The sequence below is a fragment of the Hyperolius riggenbachi genome, chromosome 12 (assembly GCF_040937935.1).
Source record: "Hyperolius riggenbachi isolate aHypRig1 chromosome 12, aHypRig1.pri, whole genome shotgun sequence".
NCBI lineage: Eukaryota > Metazoa > Chordata > Amphibia > Anura > Hyperoliidae > Hyperolius > Hyperolius riggenbachi.
The window spans coordinates 137,344,656-137,367,165 of record NC_090657.1 but is presented as its reverse complement, the minus strand read 5'-3'; the positions used below and the strand labels follow the sequence as shown (position 1 = coordinate 137,367,165).

General features: G+C 45.5%; 1 protein-coding gene across 1 annotated transcript in view; it reads right to left on the bottom strand.

Moving 5' to 3' along the window:
* The window catches only part of ZNF335 (zinc finger protein 335), a 157,822-nt gene that overhangs the window by 3,791 nt on the left and 131,521 nt on the right, over positions 1 to 22,510 (bottom strand). The window contains exons 19-25 of the mRNA XM_068264296.1: positions 16,790 to 16,883; positions 16,526 to 16,705; positions 16,215 to 16,357; positions 13,425 to 13,504; positions 13,261 to 13,331; positions 7,021 to 7,098; positions 1,402 to 1,485 (exon numbers count right to left, since the gene is read on the bottom strand). Of these exons, the coding sequence (XP_068120397.1) occupies positions 1,402 to 1,485; positions 7,021 to 7,098; positions 13,261 to 13,331; positions 13,425 to 13,504; positions 16,215 to 16,357; positions 16,526 to 16,705; positions 16,790 to 16,883 (730 nt within the window). The remainder of the gene's footprint in view (positions 1 to 1,401; positions 1,486 to 7,020; positions 7,099 to 13,260; positions 13,332 to 13,424; positions 13,505 to 16,214; positions 16,358 to 16,525; positions 16,706 to 16,789; positions 16,884 to 22,510) is intronic.

The window sequence follows — 22,510 nt, the reverse complement described above, 5'->3', positions numbered from 1 at the left end:
GCAAAGATTAGTTAGTTGATGGTGTAGTGAATGATTTTTCGTCCGATCAGAATTTCTGATCGCTCGAACGATTTTTCGCCTGAAATTGGACAGTTAGTGGCCACCTTAAGAAAAACAAATGACTGTTGATCCGTTAATATGGATTAACAAAGGCACAGTGTGCTAATGGTGACACAGATGTAGCCAGGCAGAGGCGTTGTGTAATAAAAGTGCCGATCGGTTGACTGCAATATATGTATACAAATAGTCTAACTGAAACCATTGGGAGTATTATAGGTATAGCATTGATTTAGCAGTGGGAAAAATACACATAATTAAAGAGGATATTCATTCCAATCAGTAGCTGATACTCCCTTTCCCACAAGAAATATTTACTTTTTATCGAAATACATCATCGGAGAAAGGAAGGGATTCTGATATTGTGCTGAAACCCTTATCACAATGTGATGTCATGATCATGGACTTGACAGTTTGCAGTCTGTGAACCTCGTTGCATTGTTGGAAATAACAGCTTTTTCCAAATGCCAAGCAAGTAACCTCTCCCTGTGTGCATAGAGCTCTCAGTAACAAATATTCGGTACAGATTACTTGGCAGAACTAAAGAGGTCAGCACCAGTGATACATTTCAGAATGTAAATCAGGGAGAAGAAAGATTTTACATTGACAAACAATAACCAAATACTTAAATTAATATTATAAAACATAAGCAATTGTATTCATGGTGTTATTTTCACTACAGTTCCTCTTAAAAGTGTATCAGAAAAGTACTAAGTAGTCCGTTAATTTAGGGCTCATTTCCATATAGCACGCTTTTAGGCGCACTTATGGAAATGCAATCGCAAGGACAGCACACAATGCACAGACTGCTGTTTCCATGCATGCGCTGCAATTCACAGCTGAACTGAAGTGCATGGTTGCCTGCATTCAGGGCGATCCCATTCAGTATAATGAATGGTACCGTAAGCTCCGCCCCCGGGAGTGACGCGCAACACATAGTTGCACGGCTCTGCATCGCAATTAAAACAAGCCCTAAAAGAAACTTTTCTATATGCGTACAAAGTCTTGGTCAGACATAATTGAGGTCTAGCAGAAAGAGGATCATATTATACATATAAATTATATTATTATACCCTCATGCCTTAGGTTATAATATAACTTGCAGTACAGTACTTGCAATTGGAAAGTTTTTGCAGTTAAATGTATTGTGTATTAACACAAAAGTCACACTGCTTTTTGAGGACAAAGAAGGGATTAGCAAAGATATAAGGTAGTTTAGGGTTAATAGATTCTGCAGGGAGTTCTGCATATACAACTAAGACCCAACAGAAGGGCAGGGAACAGTATGCAAAGAAGATATAATGATTTCATAGAATAATGCTAGCTGAAGGACATGGTCTTTACCTGAATGTGATGCCCTTCTGGAAGCACAACATATTCCTGGGGAATGAGATGAGGGACTCCTTCCTGGGAAATAATATACTGCACCTGGTGGAAGAAACAATTTATAAGAGAAGAGGCAAAGCTGAAGCCCAGAGTCTGTGGTACCTGCCCAGTGATATGAAACTTCCTGTGTGGCAACATGGAAAGGCCTGCTCTCCATACATCAGTGCATTCTTTCTGCCCCAATTGTAGCCATGCTCTGAGGATGTGTACACATCCTATTTTCATTGGCCAATCACTGGCCAATTTTACCACCTCCAAATAGTGTGAGAGCTTATACAATCTGTTGACCCTTATACTATATGAAACTGGTAAAATTAGCCAATCAAAACTAGGATGTGTGCACCCTCCACCCCCCCTATCAGTCTAATTTATGTCTGCAGTTTACTACCTCAGGAATAAACCGGCCTATGAAAGGGTAGATGACCCTTTGAGGTGCCGCATTTGGAAAATTGGCAATCGCCACACAAGTGGAGTGTTCAACTTTATCTTAACTGAAAATAACATAATGATATTCTGAGGCACAGGTGATAATTAGCCTCTGCAAAGGCTTAAAAGACAACTGTAGTGAGAGGGCTTTGGAGGCTGCCATAATGATTTCCTTTTAAACAATACCAATTGCCTGGCTATCCTACTTATCATCTGCCTTTTAATACTGCTAGGGCTGGTTCAGACAGATGGTAGGGGGCGTTCAGGCGGCTGGGAAGCCGCGGCGTCAAGTGACGTCTAGTTCGGGGGCGGCGGTACGGCGATTGTCGGCTTCGCGTCGCGATTGGCGTTTCTCGTCCCCACAGGAGGACATGAAGCCGCGGTGGCTAGCCGGACATGAAGCCGTGGCGGCTAGCCGACCCTGGACACCGCATGCTGCTTCTAGGGCTGGGCGAAACGACGCTTTAAATCGGGATCAGAACGCCGTGTTTGTGCAATCGACGGTAACCACGCAATGCTAATCGCTCCCATTCACTTGAATGGGAGCGTTTAGCCAACGAGTCCCGAACGCTTGGCGTTAAACGCTGCCAAGCATCCGTTTGAACCAGCCCTTAGACATAGACCATGAACAAGCATGCAGCAGATCAGGCGTTTGACATTATTGTGAGATCTGACCAGATTAGTTGCATGCTTGTTTCTGGTGTTTTTCAAACACTATTGCAGCCAAATAGATCAGCAGGACTGCCAGGCAACTGGTATTGTTTAAAAGGAAATACATATGGGAGCATACATATGGGAGCCTCGATATTTTTCTTACTTCAGGGGCCTTATGCAATTCACTTTTTCTCCAAATTTTCTCCTAGGAGATATTTTTTTATCTTGTAACCTACAAATAAAACCTAAGTGTCTCGGTGTCCTGTCCGTGTGTGTGTGTGTGTTTCCGCATGTGCGCGGCAGCGATGACAGACCAACTTTAGAGCCTGGGCTAAGGTCACTAGTTTAAAATAATTTTCCAGCACTCTGCAACTGAAAAAGTACCAAAAATAGGTGAAAAGATTAAAATTATTTTGAATATTTTTTTTGCTTCCTGGTGCTTTATAAGGCATTTTATTTACAGATTGTGAAAATATGGCCTAGGAGAAAACTCAGATGAAAAAATTAATTGCATACGGCCCCAGGTGTCCTTTAAAGAGAACCTAAAGTGAAAGTAATGTGGCCAGTTTAAGTTATCTAGGGCCTTTTCTAGCCCCCTGGAGCCCTTCTGGTCAGATTGAAAAGCTGTGCGGCTGGGGGCCTCACACACAGCTTTCAGAGGTGACAACTGCTGCATGGAACAGAACAGAATGACAGCGAGGGACCAGAAGGACTACAGGCATGCTGGAAGAAGCCCCAGTGAAGTTAAACTGGCCACATTACTTTCACATTAAGTTCCCTTTGAGAGCCAAATTCATGCTTGGGATATGACAGTGTGCATTGTGCTATCTACACTTCCTAGCATGCACCACAGTAGCTTGGTTAAGGCCCTCTCCTCTCCATTCAAAATACGTCACTCCGTATATTGTTGCTGGTTCTGTGGTTAGCACTCTTTTCTTGCAGTTCTAGGTTTCTCATCCTATCAGCGACATTGATTGGAGTTTTTAAAGGGAACCCGAGGTGAGAATAATATGGAGGCTACCATATTTATTTCCTTTTAGGCAATACCAGTTGCCTGGCTGCCCCTTTGCCTCTAATGCTAAGTACACACTGTGAGATTTTCTGGCAGATTTACTGTCAGATCGATTATTTCCAACATGTTCGATCCGATTTCAGATCAATTGTCAATTGTTTTCCGATCGAAAACACTCGGAAATCGATCAGAAATCAGATCGAACATGTTGGAAATGATTGACAGACAGAAAATCATATAGCGTGTACCTAGCATAATACTTTCAACCCTAGACCCTGAACAAGCATGCATCAGGTTGGGGGTTTCTGACAATATTGTCAGAACTGACAAGATTAGCTGCATTCTTGTTTCTGGTGTAATTCAGTTCACTACTGCAGCCAAATAGATCAGCAGGACTGCCAGGCAACTGGTATTGTTTAAAAGGAAATAAATCTGGCAGCCTCCATATCACTCTCACCTTGGATTCACTTTAATGATCTGTCCATGCTTATAAAGCAAATCCTTTAAAGGGAAGGTCCAAGCAAAAAAAAAAAAAAATGAGTTTCACTTACCTGGGGCTTCTACCAGCCCCATGCAGCCATCCTGTGCCCTCGTAATCACTCACTGCTGCTCCAGTCCCCCGCTGGCAGCTTTCTGACCTCGGAGGTCAGGGCCAAATTGCGTACATTTTTACACATTCCCGCTAGTGCAGGAACATTAACACATACATTTTTACGTGTTAGTGGTGCAACGCGTAAATTTTTGTTCCTGCACTAACTGGAATGCGTAAAAATGTATGCCATGTGGCCCTGACCTCAGAGGTCAGAAAGCTGCCAGCGGGGGACTGGAGCAGCAGTGAGTGACTACAAGGGCACAGGATGGCTACATGGGGCTGGTAGAAGCCCCAGGTAAGTGAAACTCATTTTTTTTTTTGCTTGGACCTTCCCTTTAAGTCTAACATAATTAAAATAGCTTTTCATTTCAGTTTGCAGTCCACTAAGAATTTGACTCAGGCCTCTTTTCCACGGGCAGTTAATAGGCCATGAAATCCCTCTAAAACTCTCACAACTGTTTGCTACTTCCTGGTAACTGCTCACTGCTGCCTGGCAACTGCTTGCTGAACACACAATTCAACTGCCCATGGAAAAGAGGCCTTATAGGACCACTATAGCAAAAAAAAAAAAAAGTAGGTAGTTAAAATCTGACAGAACCGACAGGTTTAGGGGCAGTCCCTCTCCACATGGGGGGATCTTAGGGCCTTTTTCCACTACACGCGGATTCTGGATGCAGAAAAACTGACTTCAATCAATGCCTATGGGCCTGTTTCCACTAAACGTGTTTTTTCTGATGCAGATTTTCCCATAGGCATTCATTGGAGTCAGTTTTCTGCATCCAGAATCTGCGTGTAGTGGAAACAGACCCTTAGGGCCTGAGCTCACTAATGCAGTTGTGTCCGCTTCTGTCCTCTTTTCAGCATCTGTAACATTGTTATGTAACTGAAAAGTGGGCTCAGGCCCTTAACCTCGTTGCCGGTTATCCCGAGCTCAGCTCGGGGTAACCTGCGCAGGAGTATTTCTCAGGCCCCGCTGGGCCGATTTGCATAATTTTTTTTTCCTACACGCAGCTAGCACTTTGCTAGCTGTGTGTAGTACGCGCTCGCTGCCGATTCGCCGCTACCCGCCGCGCCCCCCCGCCCCAGGACCCCTGCGCAGCCTGGCCAATCAGTGCCAGGCAGCGCTGAGGGGCGGTTCGGGATCCCCTGTGACGTCCATGACGTCGGTGACGTCATCCCGCCCCGTCGCCATGACGACCGGGGAAGCCCTGCCGGAAATTCGGTTCCCAAACGGGATTTCCTGCATACTCTGATCGCCGAGTGGGTGGGGGGATGCCGCCGCTCAGTGGCTATCATGTAGCGAGCCCTGGGCTTGCTACATGATTTGAAAAAAAGATAAATGAAAAAAAAGTGCGGCGCTGCCTCCTTGCTGGATTTTTTAGACCGGCAAGGAGGTTAAGGGGCACTATGGTGAAAATTAGGTGTCTGCCATAACCCTGTTATCATGTTATCATTAGGAGCTTCAGATGGCAAGCAGTTTCTTTTTTTAAAATGTCTGACAGGTTATACAGAGCCGATGCAGATATCCTTCCCGACGCATCTAAGCTAAGCGACCGGTCATCCCCCTCTGCTAAGTCAGGCTGAGTTTAACAGCTGATTTATCCTCTCTCTCTGGTGTACGGGACATGCAGGCTATGTGCTGGGGAAGTTCATAACACTGCAAGCAGAATAGCCGAGTGAGTGTAAACGAGACTGTAAAGTCATTTACCTTGCTTATTTGTTTATATAACATCTTCAACATTCCAGCATCAGCTTCAGCAGAGAGAGAGCTGCTATGGAGCAGCCCCAGTCAGCAGAGGAAGGGGGGATGGGCAGGATCTCTGCATGAGCTCTGTATAACCTTTTCAAGCATTTAAAAAAGCAAAAGCTGCTTGGTTTTTGATGCTCCTAATTTAGGTACATGCTAAGAGGGTTATGTCAGAAAAACAATTTTTGTTAAAGTGCCCCTTTAGGGCCTGCTTCCACTACACGCAGATTGGATGCAGAAAAACTGACTCCAATGAATGCCTATGGGCCTGTTTCCACTAAATGCGATTTTTCTGATGCAGATTTACCCATAGGCATTCATTGGAGTCAGTTTTTCTGCATCCAATCTGCGTGTAGGGGAAACAGGGCTTTCTTTGTTTTCAACAGCATTTCCTGAACAACAGTTTAACTGCCAAAATAATAAGCTACCAGCCAGCCTCCCTATTCACTTGCACACTATTTTGTCAGTTAGACTTTGCAACTACTGTTCAGGAAATGCTGTTGAAAACAAAGAAAACCCTGAGAATCCCCCATGAGGAGATAGACTGGCCCCAAACCTGTCAGTTCTGTCACATTTTAATTTCATTTTTCGTGATAGTGGCCCTTTAATTATACCATTGGAAATCTGGAGTGCACCTTGCTACAGTTGTAATTTGATGCACAAGTAGGAGTCTTTTTACTCGTTTTTAGCACCAAGACTAATGTGTTGACTGTCATCAAAATTAAACATGCCTACCTATATAGCACAGTTATAATATTGTGGAACTGTTTTATATGCACATGAACACAGAGTAATCAAGTCAAAATAATGTTTGTGTAAATCCTTGCACTATATAGAGCCGAACTCAAGACACTGAATTGTTCAGGAAAAAAGTAGAATTTCCCATTAAGAGAATATAATTTGATGCTTCACTCTCTTCTCTCAAACCAAAACATACTGGTAGGTAAAAAAAGCTTCCCCACAAATATTGCTCTTAGAATGTGGCAGAGAGTTGTCAACCTCTTTAGGGGACAGTAAGATATGAATTGCCTAAGGTCTTCTGAAAAGGGCTACAAAATTATTAGTACTATATAAAAATATTGCAACTATAAATCAAAATTATACCTGCGTAAATGGTAACATAGAAAATCAGTGAGTGGACAGTACCTGACTGTCAGATGTGACCAGCTGCTGCAAAGTCTGTCCATCGGCTGTGGTAATTTCCTGAATATACGCAGTATCTTCCTGGAGAAGAAAGGAAAAAAAAAACAGGAATTGAAGCTAGACTGTACACAGTAATAAGAGACACAACCAGATTTACAGTCTGACTTCTGCAATGATGGAATGCATGGAAGTCTATGGGCGACACAGCAATTTTATAAGCGCATAACGACGCTAACACTATTAGCAAGGGGTGCGGAGCATCGCAACGCTCTGGTCAGGTGTAAAACTGGGGCTTCAGAGATTTAAGTCACTCATGCTGCAAAACCAAAAGAAAATGTATACCTTATATATGCTCGTATAAGCGTAAGGATCGTGCACTAGTGATCCTCCTCTTGCCAGCTCGCTACCTGCTGTGTCCGTGCTGCCATCCGTGTCAACATGGTGTGTAGAGTGCACTGCTCAAGGTTACTTCTGTCCCCTGGCTTGTAGAGCTGAGCGTGCAAGCAACGTGTCAGCGGTGCAAAGATCAGGGATTCTCCCTGTGTGGCAATTGCTGTGTCTCATATCTGTGATGCTGTTGTAACATCTGCAACTTTGGCGGCTGCGGACATGCAGGGGTATCCCCGCAGCCGTCTTTGTTCCCTGTTCACAGGCCTCATCCGTTCCGTCGGCGTCTAGCACGCCGGGAATGGTACTGTCTCGTGCTCATAGGGTCGCTGTATCGCGCGGGAGCGAGCGGAGACAGGACCTTTATGCTGGAAGAAGGCGCGTCAGCTGACCTGCCGTTCGGCTGACGTCAGAGGTGACTCACGCCACTCGGCTTGGCTGATTGGTATGGGGCGCGACTGTGAGCTCTCCTTGGCTTCTTAAGCCTTCACTGGTCACTTGCAATTTGTCTGCTGTTGCGAATACACTTGTCTTGTGAGACTAGGACTATTGTTATATTGTATTACTGATTACCTGTGTATGATTCTGGCTATACTCTGACCTTGCTATTGCTTATCGATTCTGTACTTCTGCCTATCTGACCTTAGTTGCTGAACCTCTGCCTGATAACTCACTATTCTTCTGCCTCACGCTTCTGTATTGTATTCGCCTCTCGGTTGCCAAACCTTGCCTGTTTGACCTCTCTACTCACCAGTGGGCCCTTGCCACTCGTGAGGTGCTCTTTTGACTAAATACCCACCAGTTCCTCTGGTGAGGTTTAGTTTAAGTTATACAGCTCCTGTGACTGATAGTACCTTACCAGCTCCTCTGGTAAGGTCTAGTTAAACTATTCAGTCGCTTGTGCGGATAGTACCTTACCAGCTCCTCTGGTAAGGTTTAGCCAAACTTTGTTGTCACTCTTGCTGTTAGTACTTTACCAGCTCCTCTGGTAAGACCTATTATTTATCCTACTGTTGTTGCAGCTAGTACCCACCAGCTCCCCCGGTGAGGTCTAGCACTGTTGTTTCAGATAGTACTCACCAGCTTCTCTGGTGAGATCTATCCATTTTATCTACGGTTGCACCAAACACTTTACACCTCTGTTTCTCAGCCTTCTATACTTGCATTATTGGTGATACTGCAGATCACCACATAATCGGGTATAGAGCCTGTATTATTGGTGATTCTGCAGATCACACAATAATCAGACGTCTGTGTGCTACACCAATCGTTACAGCTGTCTAGTGGAGTCTTGAGACACAGCTGTATCATCGTGCCCCACTAGTTCCTGGCAATCGAACCATTTGCCAAACTTTATGTGCCTGTCACTGTCCCTAGCCATCAGTCCTCCTGAATGCATGCTTCTCATGTCTATAGTTGATTGTACTAATGCAGTGCTGTCTAACTTCGCAGGCATGGAGGGACATTTTTTTTTCAGACCACATGGTGGAGGGCCGGCAGACCGATACAATCTAACATGACCCCCCCCGTAAAAAAAAAATCTAGCAGCAGATTTCCCCACAAAATGCTATTGGAGCAATAGCAGATTCCCCACAAAGTACAACCAGATTGGCAGCAGATTCTCCTCGAAATGCACTCAGATTGGCCGCAGATTTGCCCACAAACTGCAATCAGATTGGCTGCAGATTTACCCTCAAAATACACAGATTGGCTGCAGATTTACCCACAAAATACAATCAGATTGGCTGCAGATTTACCCACAAAATACAATCAGATTGGCTGCAGATTTACCCACAGAATACACTCAGATTGGCTGCAGATTTACCCACAAAATACACTCAGGTGGGCTGCAGATTTACCCACAAAATACACTCAGATTGGCTGCATTTACCCACAAAATACACTCAGATTGGCTGCAGATTTACCCACAAAATACACTCAGATTGGCTGCAGATTTACCCACAAAATACACAAAGATTGGCTGCAGATTTACCCACAAAATACACTCAGATTGGCTGCAGATTTACCCACAAAATACACTCAGATTGGCTGCAGATTTACCCACAAAATACACTCAGATTGGCTGCAGATTTACCCACAAAATACATTCAGATTGGCTGCAGATTTACCCACAAAATACATTCAGATTGGCTGCAGATTTACCCACAAAATACACAAAGATTGGCTGCAGATTTACCCACAAAATACACTCAGATTGGCTGCAGATGTACCCACAAAATACATTCAGATTGGCTGCAGATTTACCCACAAAATACATTCAGATTGGCTGCAGATTTACCCACAATATACACTCAGATTGGCTGCAGTTGTGCCTACAAAATGCATTCAGATTGGCTGCAGATTTACCCACAAAATACACAGATTGGCTGCAGATTTACCCACAAAATATGTTCAGATTGGCTGCAGATGTGCCCACAAAATGCAGTCAGATTGCCCGCAGATGTGCCCACAAAATGCACTCAATTGCCCGCAAATGTGCCCACAAAATGCACTCAGATTGGCCGCAGTTGTGCCCACAAAATACACTCAGATTGGCCGCAGTTGTGCCCACAAAATGCAGTCAGATTGGCCGTAGATGTGCCCACAAAATGCATTCAGATTGCCCGCAGATGTGCCCACAAAATGCACTCAATTGCCCGCAGATGTGCCCACAAAATGCACTCAATTGCCCGCAGATGTGCCCACAAAATGCACTCAATTGCCCGCAGATGTGCCCACAAAATGCACTCAGATTGCCAGCAGATGTGGGCACAAAATGCACTCAGATTGCCCCAACCCCCCCCCCCCTCGTTGTCCCCCGTGCTGCCGCCTGTAACTCACCTCAGATCAGCAGCGGCGGGCAGGAGATCGGACTCGGAGCCAGTCAGACCGGCGCATAGCAGCCGCGCGGTGAATTTGAATGGAGGACGTGACATCATCGGTCACGTCCAGCGCGTAAAGTCCCCTGTGCGGCTGTCATGCGCTGGTGTGACTGGTTCCTATCTTCTTCTGCTGCCGCCGCCGCCGCCGATCTGAGGTGTATTAGAGGCGGCAGCACGGGGGACAAAGAGGGGGAAGCCTGTAAATATAGTCTGCGCAGCATGGGGGAAAGGGTTTTTATTTAAAAAAAAAATTAAATAAAAATAAATAAATGTTGCGCTACATGGAACAGGCGGCAGGGGGGCCGCAGCAGGAAGTCTGGCGGGCCGGATGCGGCCCGGGGGCCGCCAGTTAGACAGCACTGTACTAATGCATTGTATATTATGTAATATAATGTAATATTCTAAGTAATGGAATATCTAAGTAATGTCTGTGAGACTGTACTGCTGCTATTGCCTTGTGTACCACAAGTAATTCCGGGTACACCACTTGGCGAATAAACGCGATTCTGATCCTTGTGGCACATCTGCCTATGGGGAGGGAGGCTGACTTGTACTGGTGGCGCATCTGGCTACTGGGGAGGGGGCTTATACATATATATAGTCAATTACTTTTTCCTGGTTTCTGATGGAAAAGTAGGTTCCTCGGCTTATACGCGCGTATATACAGTAGTTGTTTTTGTTTTTTTTTCTTTTAACTGATTAACCATGTAGATATAAATTACATATGAATATTTCACTTCTACCTTCAACAGTCAATATGGCTGACATTCTTACAGTAGATATGGACCAGTCTTCTTAGTGCATGAAATGGTTGAATGGGAGTCTACATACATCATAGACCCACCAAGGGAGTGCAATCCATGATACATGATATTTTATTCAAGTAAACTGTCTCAAAAAGGAGCCTGTTTGTGCCCAAAGCATTGTATATTTTACTATGCTACTGATTCACTGGATGAAAGAGAAAACAAATTCTGGCTTTGCTAGAAAAAAAGAAGACTATGCTATTTGGCTGAAATATGGAGGCTACCAATGGCCTCTTTTTCCAGATGGCTCACTACAACGTTAATTCTCTGTTGGTGCTAACGCTTTCTAGATTACTAACTGGGAACATACTGTATATGCAGATCAGATGTTCTGAAATTCAGTCAGAAAACCTTCTGGATTTTGCGAAGCCTCCCTGGCATTACATTTCCCCAGGATTTCTGTGCAAAAAGTGGTTCAATTAATTTCAAAAAATGTTAAGACTTTTTTTTAATATTGAATTCAATAGAGGTTATTGTATTCAATTCAATACAAAAAAAATTAGTTTGCCGCCAGATGTTGATGGCCCTCAATCGCCAGGGGAATATGCAATCCCAAAGGGAAAAGCAAATCCGCCGAGGGACATGGAAGAAGACACTGGGGAAGCTATGAGGTATACAACGAGGGATCAGCATGCCAATGGTAAGTTCAGGTTAGCCAGGCATGGTAACCTCAGTATAGGTTAGCCAGCTATAGGTGCCACTGTATAGGTAGCAGGGTATAAATGTCTCCAGAATAGTTAGACAGCTATAGGTGCTGCAGTGTAGGGTTGCCAGGAATAAGTGTCCCCAGTGTAGTCAGGCAGGCAGCTATAGGGGCTCCCCCTTTCCCTTCCTAGCGCCAGACCTTGCCACTTTCCTGATCCGCCCCTCCCTCCACGATGATCCCTTCCCTCCTGTGCCCCTGGCGCCGTGGCAAGGGTGGATATATAACCTGTCAGCCGCACCTCTGTATCTGTTGTTGTATGTACAGGGCAGTAATCACATTGTGTGTCAACCTGGCTTGTGATTGCACTTAGATTACACAGCAATTGAATGGCACTTGTTCAGCAGCTGCACCAGGCATTGTGCACGTAATTCAGCAATCTTTGCGAGTTGGCCCTTACAAGTGTACCTGAGGTGAGGATAAGTTATCTTGAGTTTGGGGCCATGTTCTGCACAGATGCCTTGTCTAGAACTAGCAATGCCCATCTTTCTATGCTGGGGACGGAAGGGACAACATGCTCTGCAGCACACAACCGAGCTACTGTAAATAGAGAAGGGGAGAATTTGGCAACTGTATACAGTACTGGGGATGCAGCTGATGACGTCATCAGGCGCATCCCCAATACTGTAAACAGTTGCCCGGAGCTGCACGCGGAGAATAATCAGCGATCATCGCTGGAGAGAGCCTGTGTTGAGTAGTTCTCCCCTTCTCTATTTACAGCCGTACTAGGGGCACGGGAGAAAAGGGGGCATCGAGGGAGGCATGGATCATCATGGATGGAGAGGGGAAATCAGGAATGCCACCAGCCACCCGCTTATAGCTGCTCTGCCCTGCCGGCTTTTTGGGCTTTCCTAGGACAGATGGATGCAGGTTGGCAACTGTGGGTAGCTCAGATCGCTTAGGAGCAGAAAAAGCGGAGCCACAGTGCAGAGCAGCTAGAAATCTCCATGGCAGCATAGGCGAGCCTAACTCGTCCATAATGATTTCAGCAAGTTTTAGCTGGACAAGCTAGGCTCGTCCATACCGCTAAGGAGGTTAAGAATAGAAATGTAAAGCAAAACTCTGAGCTCCCAATGAGTATCCGCCTCCCCAGGAAGGCTTCCTGAGGTTCACACTGATTTTTCTTACTTACCAACTTACCAGGTCCTTTCTCCTGTTGCAGAGGTAAAGTTGCTGTAGTGGCATAGGAGTGGCTTTGATTAACAGGGTACTTACCCACTTACCAATGTAATGACCATGATAAACAGACATGGATGGGTGACACCATTGTTCTGGGTGATAAGGAACCAGGACACAAAGATGGGGAAGACTTGGGGCCAGAAGTAAGCCATCCAGCAGAGCTGAGTATTGTCTTTTCTCCTGACAAGTTTGTTTTGATTTTTGCCCACAGATGGGCTTTACCATCCTAACGTTGCTGTCAGTGGGGAATCGCACAACCTGTGAAGTAATAGATTGCCATTCTAACCTGATTGCTAATGGTATCATCCTGGGCCAGGAATATGTGCTCTTCATCCAGGGCTGAAGCAGTTGTGAGATCTGCAGGAACAATGACAATCAGCCTTCATATTTATTGCACAGTATGCTGTCTGAGCACACTCATCCAGTAACATGGATTCTTCTACTGCTTACCTATCTGTTCAGGCTGCTCCATGCTGGCTCCTGTGTGCAGCCGCTGCAGATGGAACTTAAGGTGACCCTTTCTATTAAATCTGGCGGAAAAACAACGTGTTAACTTTTCATGGAAATAGAAGCAGAAGCCCTACTGACTGTGGCTGAACTCTGTCTTAACAGGTTCAGCACTGCAGAGAATGTTAGAACTATATAAATGTACAGCAACAGCCATAATGATAATGATGTGGCAGAGTTATCCTAAAGGTGGCCACCAATGGTCCAATTTCTAGCAAAAAATTTCTGATAGCTCGAACGGGTTTTCGCTAGAAATTGGACTGTTAGTGGCCACCTTAAGTACACTGCTCTCTTCCTTGACTAAGGCACAGGCCTCAGGAGAGTAGATGAGGGAATCTTCCTAAAGGTGCCCATTAATGGTACAATCTACAGAGTGGTCGAACGTACAATCAATCAGATCATGTTCCATTAATGGGTCCAATCGACAACAAGCAATCATTTTGTTGATCCATAAAAGGGAGAAAACCGAGAGCCCAATATAGTGTAGCTTGTATTGGAGGAGTGCGAATGATAATGATGAAACGTAAGTATTGTACTTACAAACCAGGGTTACCTCCAAGGCAACCACTGAAAAGGCAGGTGGGGAGACCAAGCCTGTCCCCACTCAAGATTAAGACGTCGCTCTCTGTGGATAGAGGAAAAAAAGAGGGTGTACCACCCTTCCACCAAGGGTGGATTCTTGATGTGTAGAGCTGTAAAGAGGCGCCAGTAGGATAAAAGTCACTAAAACGTTTAAAACGTTCGAGATGCGGTGGTGGACCAGCCAACCCAAAACAGACACAGGTACTGTCAATTCAAGTAATAAATAATTTATTTATATACTACAAAGACAAGTTGCAACGCGTTTCACGGGCAAAATCCCGCTTCCTCAGGCAATAAACAACTGGAGTGATACACAGCACGGAGTCCAAAATACGCTTGGCACCTCTGTCTACACACACAATTGAATCGACAGTACCTGTGTCTATTTTAAGTTGGCTGGTCCACCACCGCATCCCGAACGTTTTAAACGTTTTAGTGACTTTTATCCTACTGGCACCTCTGTACAGCTCTACACATTTTGTTGATCCAAATTGTAGAACAATATATTTGGTCTGATTAACCACTTCACAACTGAGGGGTTTTACCCCTGGAGCACCAGAGCAATTTTCACCTTTCAGCACTCCTTCCATTCATTCATCTATAACTTTATTATTACTTATCGCAATGAAATGAACTATATCTTGTTTTTTTCGCCACCAATTAGGCTTTCTTTAGGTGGGACATTATGCCAAGAATTATTTTATTCTAAATGTGTTTTAATGGGAAAATAGGAAAAAATGTGGGAAAAAAATAATTTTTCAGTTTTTGGCCATTATAGTTTTTAAATAATGCATGCTACTGTAATTAAAATCCATGAAATGTATTTGCCCATTTGTCCCGGTTATTACACCATTTAAATTATGTCCCTATCACAATGTTTGGCGCCAATATTTTATTTGGAAATAAAGGTGCATTTTTTTCAGTTTTGTGTCCATCCCTAATTACAAGCCCATAGTTTATAAAGTAACAGTGTTGTACCCTCTTGACATAAATAATTTATAGAGTTCAGTCCCTAAGGTAACTATATTTTTTTTTATTGTAATTTTTTTCTTTTTATTAGAAAAAAATAAATAAATTGGGGAGTGTGGGAGGTAATGAGTTAATTTATAGTGTAAAAGTATGTATTTGTATATTGAAAAATGTTTTGGATGTAGTTTTACTATTTGGCCACAAGATGGCCACAGTAATTTTTTGTTCATGCGACCTGTAAGCGTCGGAAGTACGCTTACAGGACGTTCAATGAGGCTGGGAAACTTTTTTATTTCTACACAATGATCGCGCTGCTTCTCATAGAAGCAGCCGATCATTGCTGGAGGGCTGAGATCAATGAACGGAAACTGTTTTTCCCGTTCATTGATCTCTGGGCGAGCAGCTGGCGGCGTGCACGAGCGAGCGGGAGCGCGGACAGCTGCGGTAGGTGCGTATATCTACACTCCTGGTGGGGAAAGAGTGTTAAAAAGAGCGTAGATATACACACACGTGGTGGTAAAGTGGTTAAATTAGTTTCCCCTATGTTGGTGGGCCCAAACAATCATTTCAGATCGATCACAACAAGTGGATTGGATGGTTGATAGTTCACAAAATTGGATTAGAGAGAGAGAGTGTGTGTGCGTGTGTGTGTGTGCGTGTGTTAAGGATTAGGCATTTGTAGGGGAGATGGTGAGGGATTGGTTAGGAATTGGTAAAGGGAGGGCTCATGTGAGAGTGTGAGATTAGGGTTAGGTTTAGCAATAGCACAAGATCGGTAACATTTACAGATATTTTACTTTTAGAACTAGCACTACATAATAGAAGAATATCTGTAATTTTACCAATATTCTACTAGCGACTACCAGTATTTTCGGTGCCCATATTTCCCTGATGCCCATTTTGCATGAATGCAACCTTCTAACCATTCCTTGCTATGCCCTTTGCTATGCTATGCTATGCAACAGCCTATGTTTCCGTAGAGGATGATCCGCTTCTGCAGTCTATTTTTGGTCACAGGATTTTGTTTATTTTTCTTAAAAGGTTATTACCTTTAACTCTCTAGGTAAAAAAATCTAATAGGAAATTGGGTCAAGTGAGAAAAGGAAAGACAAGGAAAACCAAAATAATTTTAAAAGAAAACTATGAAGTAAAATAAAATAAAGTTGAGATGGCTATTCCTACCTCTGTCCACACACATGACATGAATGTGGCCTGTGGTTAGTGTGCGTCATTGCATGTCGACTCAGATCTTTCTTATTTTTGGAGGCAAAACTGCACTGATTGCAGCGGTGAGGCCGGAGGTCAGAGTGTAGAGACATGTGATCCTAACAGTGGGAAAAGAATGTCAAAGACAAACACGCCATAACTAGCAGCTGAAAACACAAATAATATGGGACAAGAGAAGGCAACTCCACAGTCTCGGGTACAAGCTGCTGACTGCTCTCTACAGCTGCTGCCCTGAAGAGTCTGCAGATGTGGATAATTCCTCTTACCCTGACTTCAGGCCAAGTGTCTGCAGAGAAATCACAGTCTGGGCATTTGAATCCACTGCGCCCTTCAACATGTGACCTTTTGTGAGACTCCATTTCGGCACGACCGCAGAAGGCTGAACTGCAAATTTTGCAAGAAAACTTTTTCGTTATAGGCAGAGCTTGAGCCTGATTCGCAGAGGCCTGGATGGGAAAAAAAACACAAAATATTAACAAAAGTGAACAGCATGAATAAATGGTGGATTGATGATGCTGCATTGTTCTTACTTGTAATGGTTTATTGAGGATGTGAAGAGAGCACTTGTCCTTTCCAGTCTCTGTCAGCTGTGCTTGTGGAGAGCGAGGAAGCGCTTCATTATCACTGCAAAGGCAGGCCACAATTAGATCACAATGTCGCGCTTAGTGGCCTATCTATAAAGCTGTGTACAGCTGCATACAGGTGATTCTGACACATTTTTTTGTCAGAAAGGTTAATAAAAAAATTAAGGGCAACTTTACAAAAGGGGTGAACAGGCTGTTTGCCGAAAAAATAAAGATAATTCTCCTAAATTACTGGCAGTATTCTTACTGACATCATTAAAATTAGGTTATTTTGCTAGCAGTGAATTCTGTCATCTCATTTTTTTACACATTTTAAAAGCCTAGGTTGCAAACTTTCACGTTATCCAGTTTGTAAACACCATACCGTTCTTGAAAAAATATAAATCAGCCTGCAGATGTTGAGATTAGAATAAAGACAAATGACTTAAAGGTTTTTTTTTTTTTTTTTTAAGTATGGGATGGTGTTACAGACATTGTGACATAGTAGGATGTAGTAAATTGTTTAGAATAACCATTTTTATGTAAATGTTCCCAGTTTCAGCATCAGAAACACTTCCTGTATCTATATATTGTTGATTGGTATGTAGTCCCACTCTCCCAGTGGTGCTTAGCCTAGGCTTTTTAGCTCTGCAGAATTCTCCTTGCAGAACATTCTGGGAGACAATGGTCACAATTTACTAAGCTCATCTTCTGTCTTCACTTAGCGATTTACCTCAGGCAAAACTTAAAATAAGGATGCTGTCCTTAAGGAATGATTTCTAAAGTTAAGGTTTCAATCCTTAACCACCTTTTCCACCACTACAGTATTTCTACGTCCTCTGTGACTTCATCCAAGCTAGGAGGATGTAGAAATCCGTCTTGTAGCAGAAGGACAGCTGTGCAGGATTGGGCTTGCACCTGTGCTAAACATCAGGCACTATCTGCTGCAGCACTAATTGGTGAAAACGAATGTATGTTCCCTGAGCCAATAAGATTGATTTTTACCATTCAAAATACTTTTATTTTTCTCAGTTCATAGTGAAAAATACACACTGTAGCATTATTTCAGAATCAAATATCTTCACCAGAAATTGTTTCAGGAACACAATTTAAGATTTGTGATAAACTGTAGAAGTAGCCAAACAAAATGTGTGTTTTTTTTTTTTTCACTGCAATAGCGCTTTTTTACTTTTAAACTGGAATAGGTAAAACTAAGAAATAATGTTTTTTTCAGTTTTTTTCCTCTTTTTCCTATTAAATGCATACAAAACAAAATAGTTTGAAAGAAAAAAATGGCATACAATAAAAGCCTAGTTGGTCTTGAAAAAAACGATATATATATTATTTAGGTGTCATAAGTAGAGTTGGGCCGAACGGTTCGCTTGCGAACGGTTCCATGCGAACTTCAGTGGTTCGCGTTCGCGTCCCGCAGGCGAACCTTTGCGGAAGTTCGGTTCGCCCCATAATGCACATGGAGGGTCAACTTTGACCCTCTACATCACAGTCAGCAGGCCCAGTGTAGCCAATTAGGCTACACTAGCCCCTGGAGCCCCACCCCCCCTTATATAAGGCAGGCAGCGGCGGCCATTACGGTCACTCATGTGCTGCCTGCGTTAGTGAGAGTAGGGCGAGCTGCTGCAGACTGTCTCTCAGGGAAAGATTAGTTAGGCTTAACTTGTTCCTGTCTGGCTGCATACCTGTGCTGTGAACCCACCACTGCATACCTGTTCTGTGAACCCACCACTGCATACCTGTGCTGTGAACCCACCACTGCATACCTGTGCTGTGAACCCAGCACTGCATACCTGTGCTGTGAACCCAGCACTGCATACCTGTTCAGTGAACCCACCACTGCATACCTGTGCTGTGAACCCACCACTGCATACCTGTTCAGTGAACCCACCACTGCATACCTGTGCTGTGAACCCACCACTGCATACCTGTTCTGTGAACCCACCACTGCATACCTGTGCTGTGAACCCACCACTGCATACCTGTGCTGTGAACCCACCACTGCATACCTGTTCAGTGAACCTGCCACTGCATACCTGTTCTGTTCAGTGGACCCGCCACTGCATACCTGTGCTGTGAACCCACCACTGCATACCTGTGCTGTGAACCCACCACTGCATACCTGTTCTGTGAACCCACCACTGCATACCTGTTCAGTGAACCCGCCACTGCATACCTGTTCTGTTCAGTGGACCCGCCACTGTATACCTGTTCAGTGAACCCGCCACTGCATACCTGTTCTGTTCAGTGGACCCGCCACTGTATACCTGTTCAGTGAACCCGCCACTGCATACCTGTTGTGTTCAGTGAACCTGCCACTGCATACCTGTTCTGTGAACCCGCCACTGTATACCTGTTCTGTTTAGTGAACCCGCCACTGTATACCTGTTCTGTTTAGTGAACCCGCCACTGCATACCTGTTCTGTTCAGTGGACCCGCCACTGCATACCTGTTGTGTTCAGTGAACCTGCCACTGCATACCTGTTCTGTGAACCCGCCACTGTATACCTGTTCTGTTTAGTGAACCCGCCACTGTATACCTGTTCTGTTTAGTGAACCCGCCACTGCATACCTGTTCTGTTCAGTGGACCCGCCACTGTATACCTGTTCAGTGAACCCGCCACTGCATACCTGTTGTGTTCAGTGAACCTGCCACTGCATACCTGTTCTGTGAACCCGCCACTGTATACCTGTTCTGTTTAGTGAACCCGCCACTGTATACCTGTTCTGTTTAGTGAACCCGCCACTGCATACCTGTTCTGTTCAGTGGACCCGCCACTGTATACCTGTTTAGTGAACCCGCCACTGCATACCTGTTCTGTTCAGTGGACCCGCCACTGTATACCTGTTCTGTTTAGTGAACCCGCCACTGCATACCTGTTCTGTTCAGTGGACCCGCCACTGTATACCTGTTCAGTGAACCCGCCACTGCATACCTGTTCTGTTCAGTGGACCCGCCACTGTATACCTGTTCAGTGAACCCGCCACTGCATACCTGTTCTGTTCAGTGAACCCGCCACTGCATACCTGTTGTGTTCAGTGAACCTGCCACTGCATACCTGTTCTGTGAACCCGCCACTGTATACCTGTTCTGTTTAGTGAACCCGCCACTGCATACCTGTTCTGTTCAGTGAACCCGTCACTGTATACCTGTTCAGTGAACCTGCCACTGCATACCTGTTGTGTTCAGTGAACCTGCCACTGCATACCTGTTCTGTGAACCCGCCACTGTATACCTGTTCTGTTCAGTGAACCCACCGCATCAGTGCGCATACCTGTGCAGTTAAGTGAACCCACCTACCTACGTGAGTGCACGCAGTGTGATATACCACTCCGTGCATACCCGATATGGACAAAACAGGTAGAGGAAGAGGTAGTGCCAGAGCCAGAGGAAGGCCACCCGGCAGGTCTGCGCGAGGTCGTGTAAATGTAATTTCGTGTGGACCTGGCCCACAGTACAGTGCTTGGAAGAAGGCACGTCCCATCACCTCCCAAGATTGTCAGGACGTGGTTGAGTATTTAGCGACACAGAACACCTCATCTTGCTCAGCCACCAGCGCTACTACTAGCACCACTTCCGCTGCATTTGACACTTCGCAAGAATTATTTAGTGGTGAAATCACGGATGCACAGCCATTGTTGTTACAGCCAGATGAATTTTCACCGGCTAATATGTCTGAGTTACGCGGCAACACTATGGATGTAACGTGTCAGGAGGATGAAGGACCTACTGATGGTGCAAGTTTGGATTTGTCTGAGGCAAGCGAAGCTGGGCAGGATGACTACGATGATGACGGTAATAGGGATCCTCTGTATGTTCCCAATAGAGGAGATGAAGAGGGGGACAGTTCAGAGGGGGAGTCAGAGAGTAGTAGGAGGAGAGAAGTTGCTGAAAGAAGCTGGGGCAAGCTCTTCGTCAGAAACAGCTGGTGGCAGAGTCCGGCACCATGTATCGCCACCTATTTACAGCCAGCCAACTTGCCCTTCAGCATCAGCTGCTGAGGTCCCCATAGTGCCCACATCCCAGGGTGGCTCAGCGGTGTGGAAATTTTTTAATGTGTGTGCCTCAGATCGGACCAAAGCCATCTGTTCGCTCTGCCAACAAAAATTGAGCCGTGGAAAGGCCAACACTCACGTAGGGACAAGTGCCTTACGAAGGCACCTGGAGAAAAGGCACAAACAGCAATGGGATGGCCACCTGAGCAAAAGCAGCAGCAGCACACAAAAGCAAAGCCACCCTCCTTCTCCTCTTCCTCCTCCATCAGGTGCATTATCTGCTTCTGCCGCTTTCTCCCTTCCACCTTCACAGGCACCCTCCTCCTTGAGCACAGGCCTCTTCCCTTGAGCGCTTCCTGCTCCTCTGCCCACAGCAGCAGTCAGGTGTCCGTGAAGGAAATGTTTGAGCGGAAGAAGCCAATTTCGGCCAGTCACCCCCTTGCCCGGCGTCTGACAGCTGGCGTGGCGGAACTGTTAGCTCGGCAGCTGTTACCATACCGGCTGGTGGACTCTGAGGCCTTCCGTAAATTTGTGGCCATCGGAACACCGCAGTGGAAGATGCCAGGCCGCACTTATTTTTCGAGAAAGGCCATACCCCAACTGCACCGTGAAGTTGAGAGGCAAGTGGTGTCATCTCTTGCGAAGAGCGTTGGGTCAAGGGTACACCTGACCACGGATGCCTGGTCTGCCAAGCACGGGCAGGGCCGCTACATTACCTACACAGCCCATTGGGTGAACCTGGTGGTGAACGATGGCAAGCAGGGCGCAGCGGACCAAATTGTGACACCTCCACGGCTTGCAGGCAGGCCTCCTGCCACCTCCTCTCCTCCTGCTACATGCTCTTCGCTGTCCTCCTCCTCCTTGGCTGAGTGGCAGTTCTCCTCTCCAGCTACACAGCCCCAGCTCCGCAGGGCCTATGCTGCATGCCAGGTAAGACGGTGTCACGCCATCTTAGACATGTCTTGTCTCAAAGCGGAGAGTCACACTGGAGCAGCTCTCCTGGCTGCTCTTAAGAAACAGGTGGATGAGTGGCTGACCCCGCACCACCTGGAGATAGGCAACGTGGTGTGCGACAACGGCAGCAATCTGCTTGCCGCTTTGCATATGGGGAAGCTGACACACATACCCTGCATGGCACATGTCATGAATCTAGTGGTTCAAAGATTTGTGGCAAAGTACCCTGGCTTAGCGAATGTCCTGAAGCAGGCCAGGAAGTTCTGTGGGCATTTGAGGCGGTCTTACACAGCCATGGCACGCTTTGCGGAAATTCAGCGCAAAAACATGCCGGTGAGACGCCTCATTTGCGATAGCCCGACTCGCTGGAACTCGACCCTGCTCATGTTCTCCCGCCTGCTAGAACAGAAGAAAGCCGTGACCCACTACCTCTACAACTACAGTAGAATGAAACAGTCTGGGAAGATGGGGATGTTCTGGCCCGACAACTGGACACTGATGGAAAATGCATGCAGGCTCATGCGGCCGTTTGAGGAGGTGACCAACCTGGTGAGCCGCAGTGAGGGCACCATCAGCGACTTAATTCCCTACGCTTACTTCTTGGAGCGTGCTGTGCGTAGAGTGGTGGATGAAGCTGTGAATGAGCGTGACCAGGAACCGTTACGGCAGGAACAGGCATGGGACCAATTTTCATCCGATCCAGCTGTTTCCTCAACACCTGCGGCA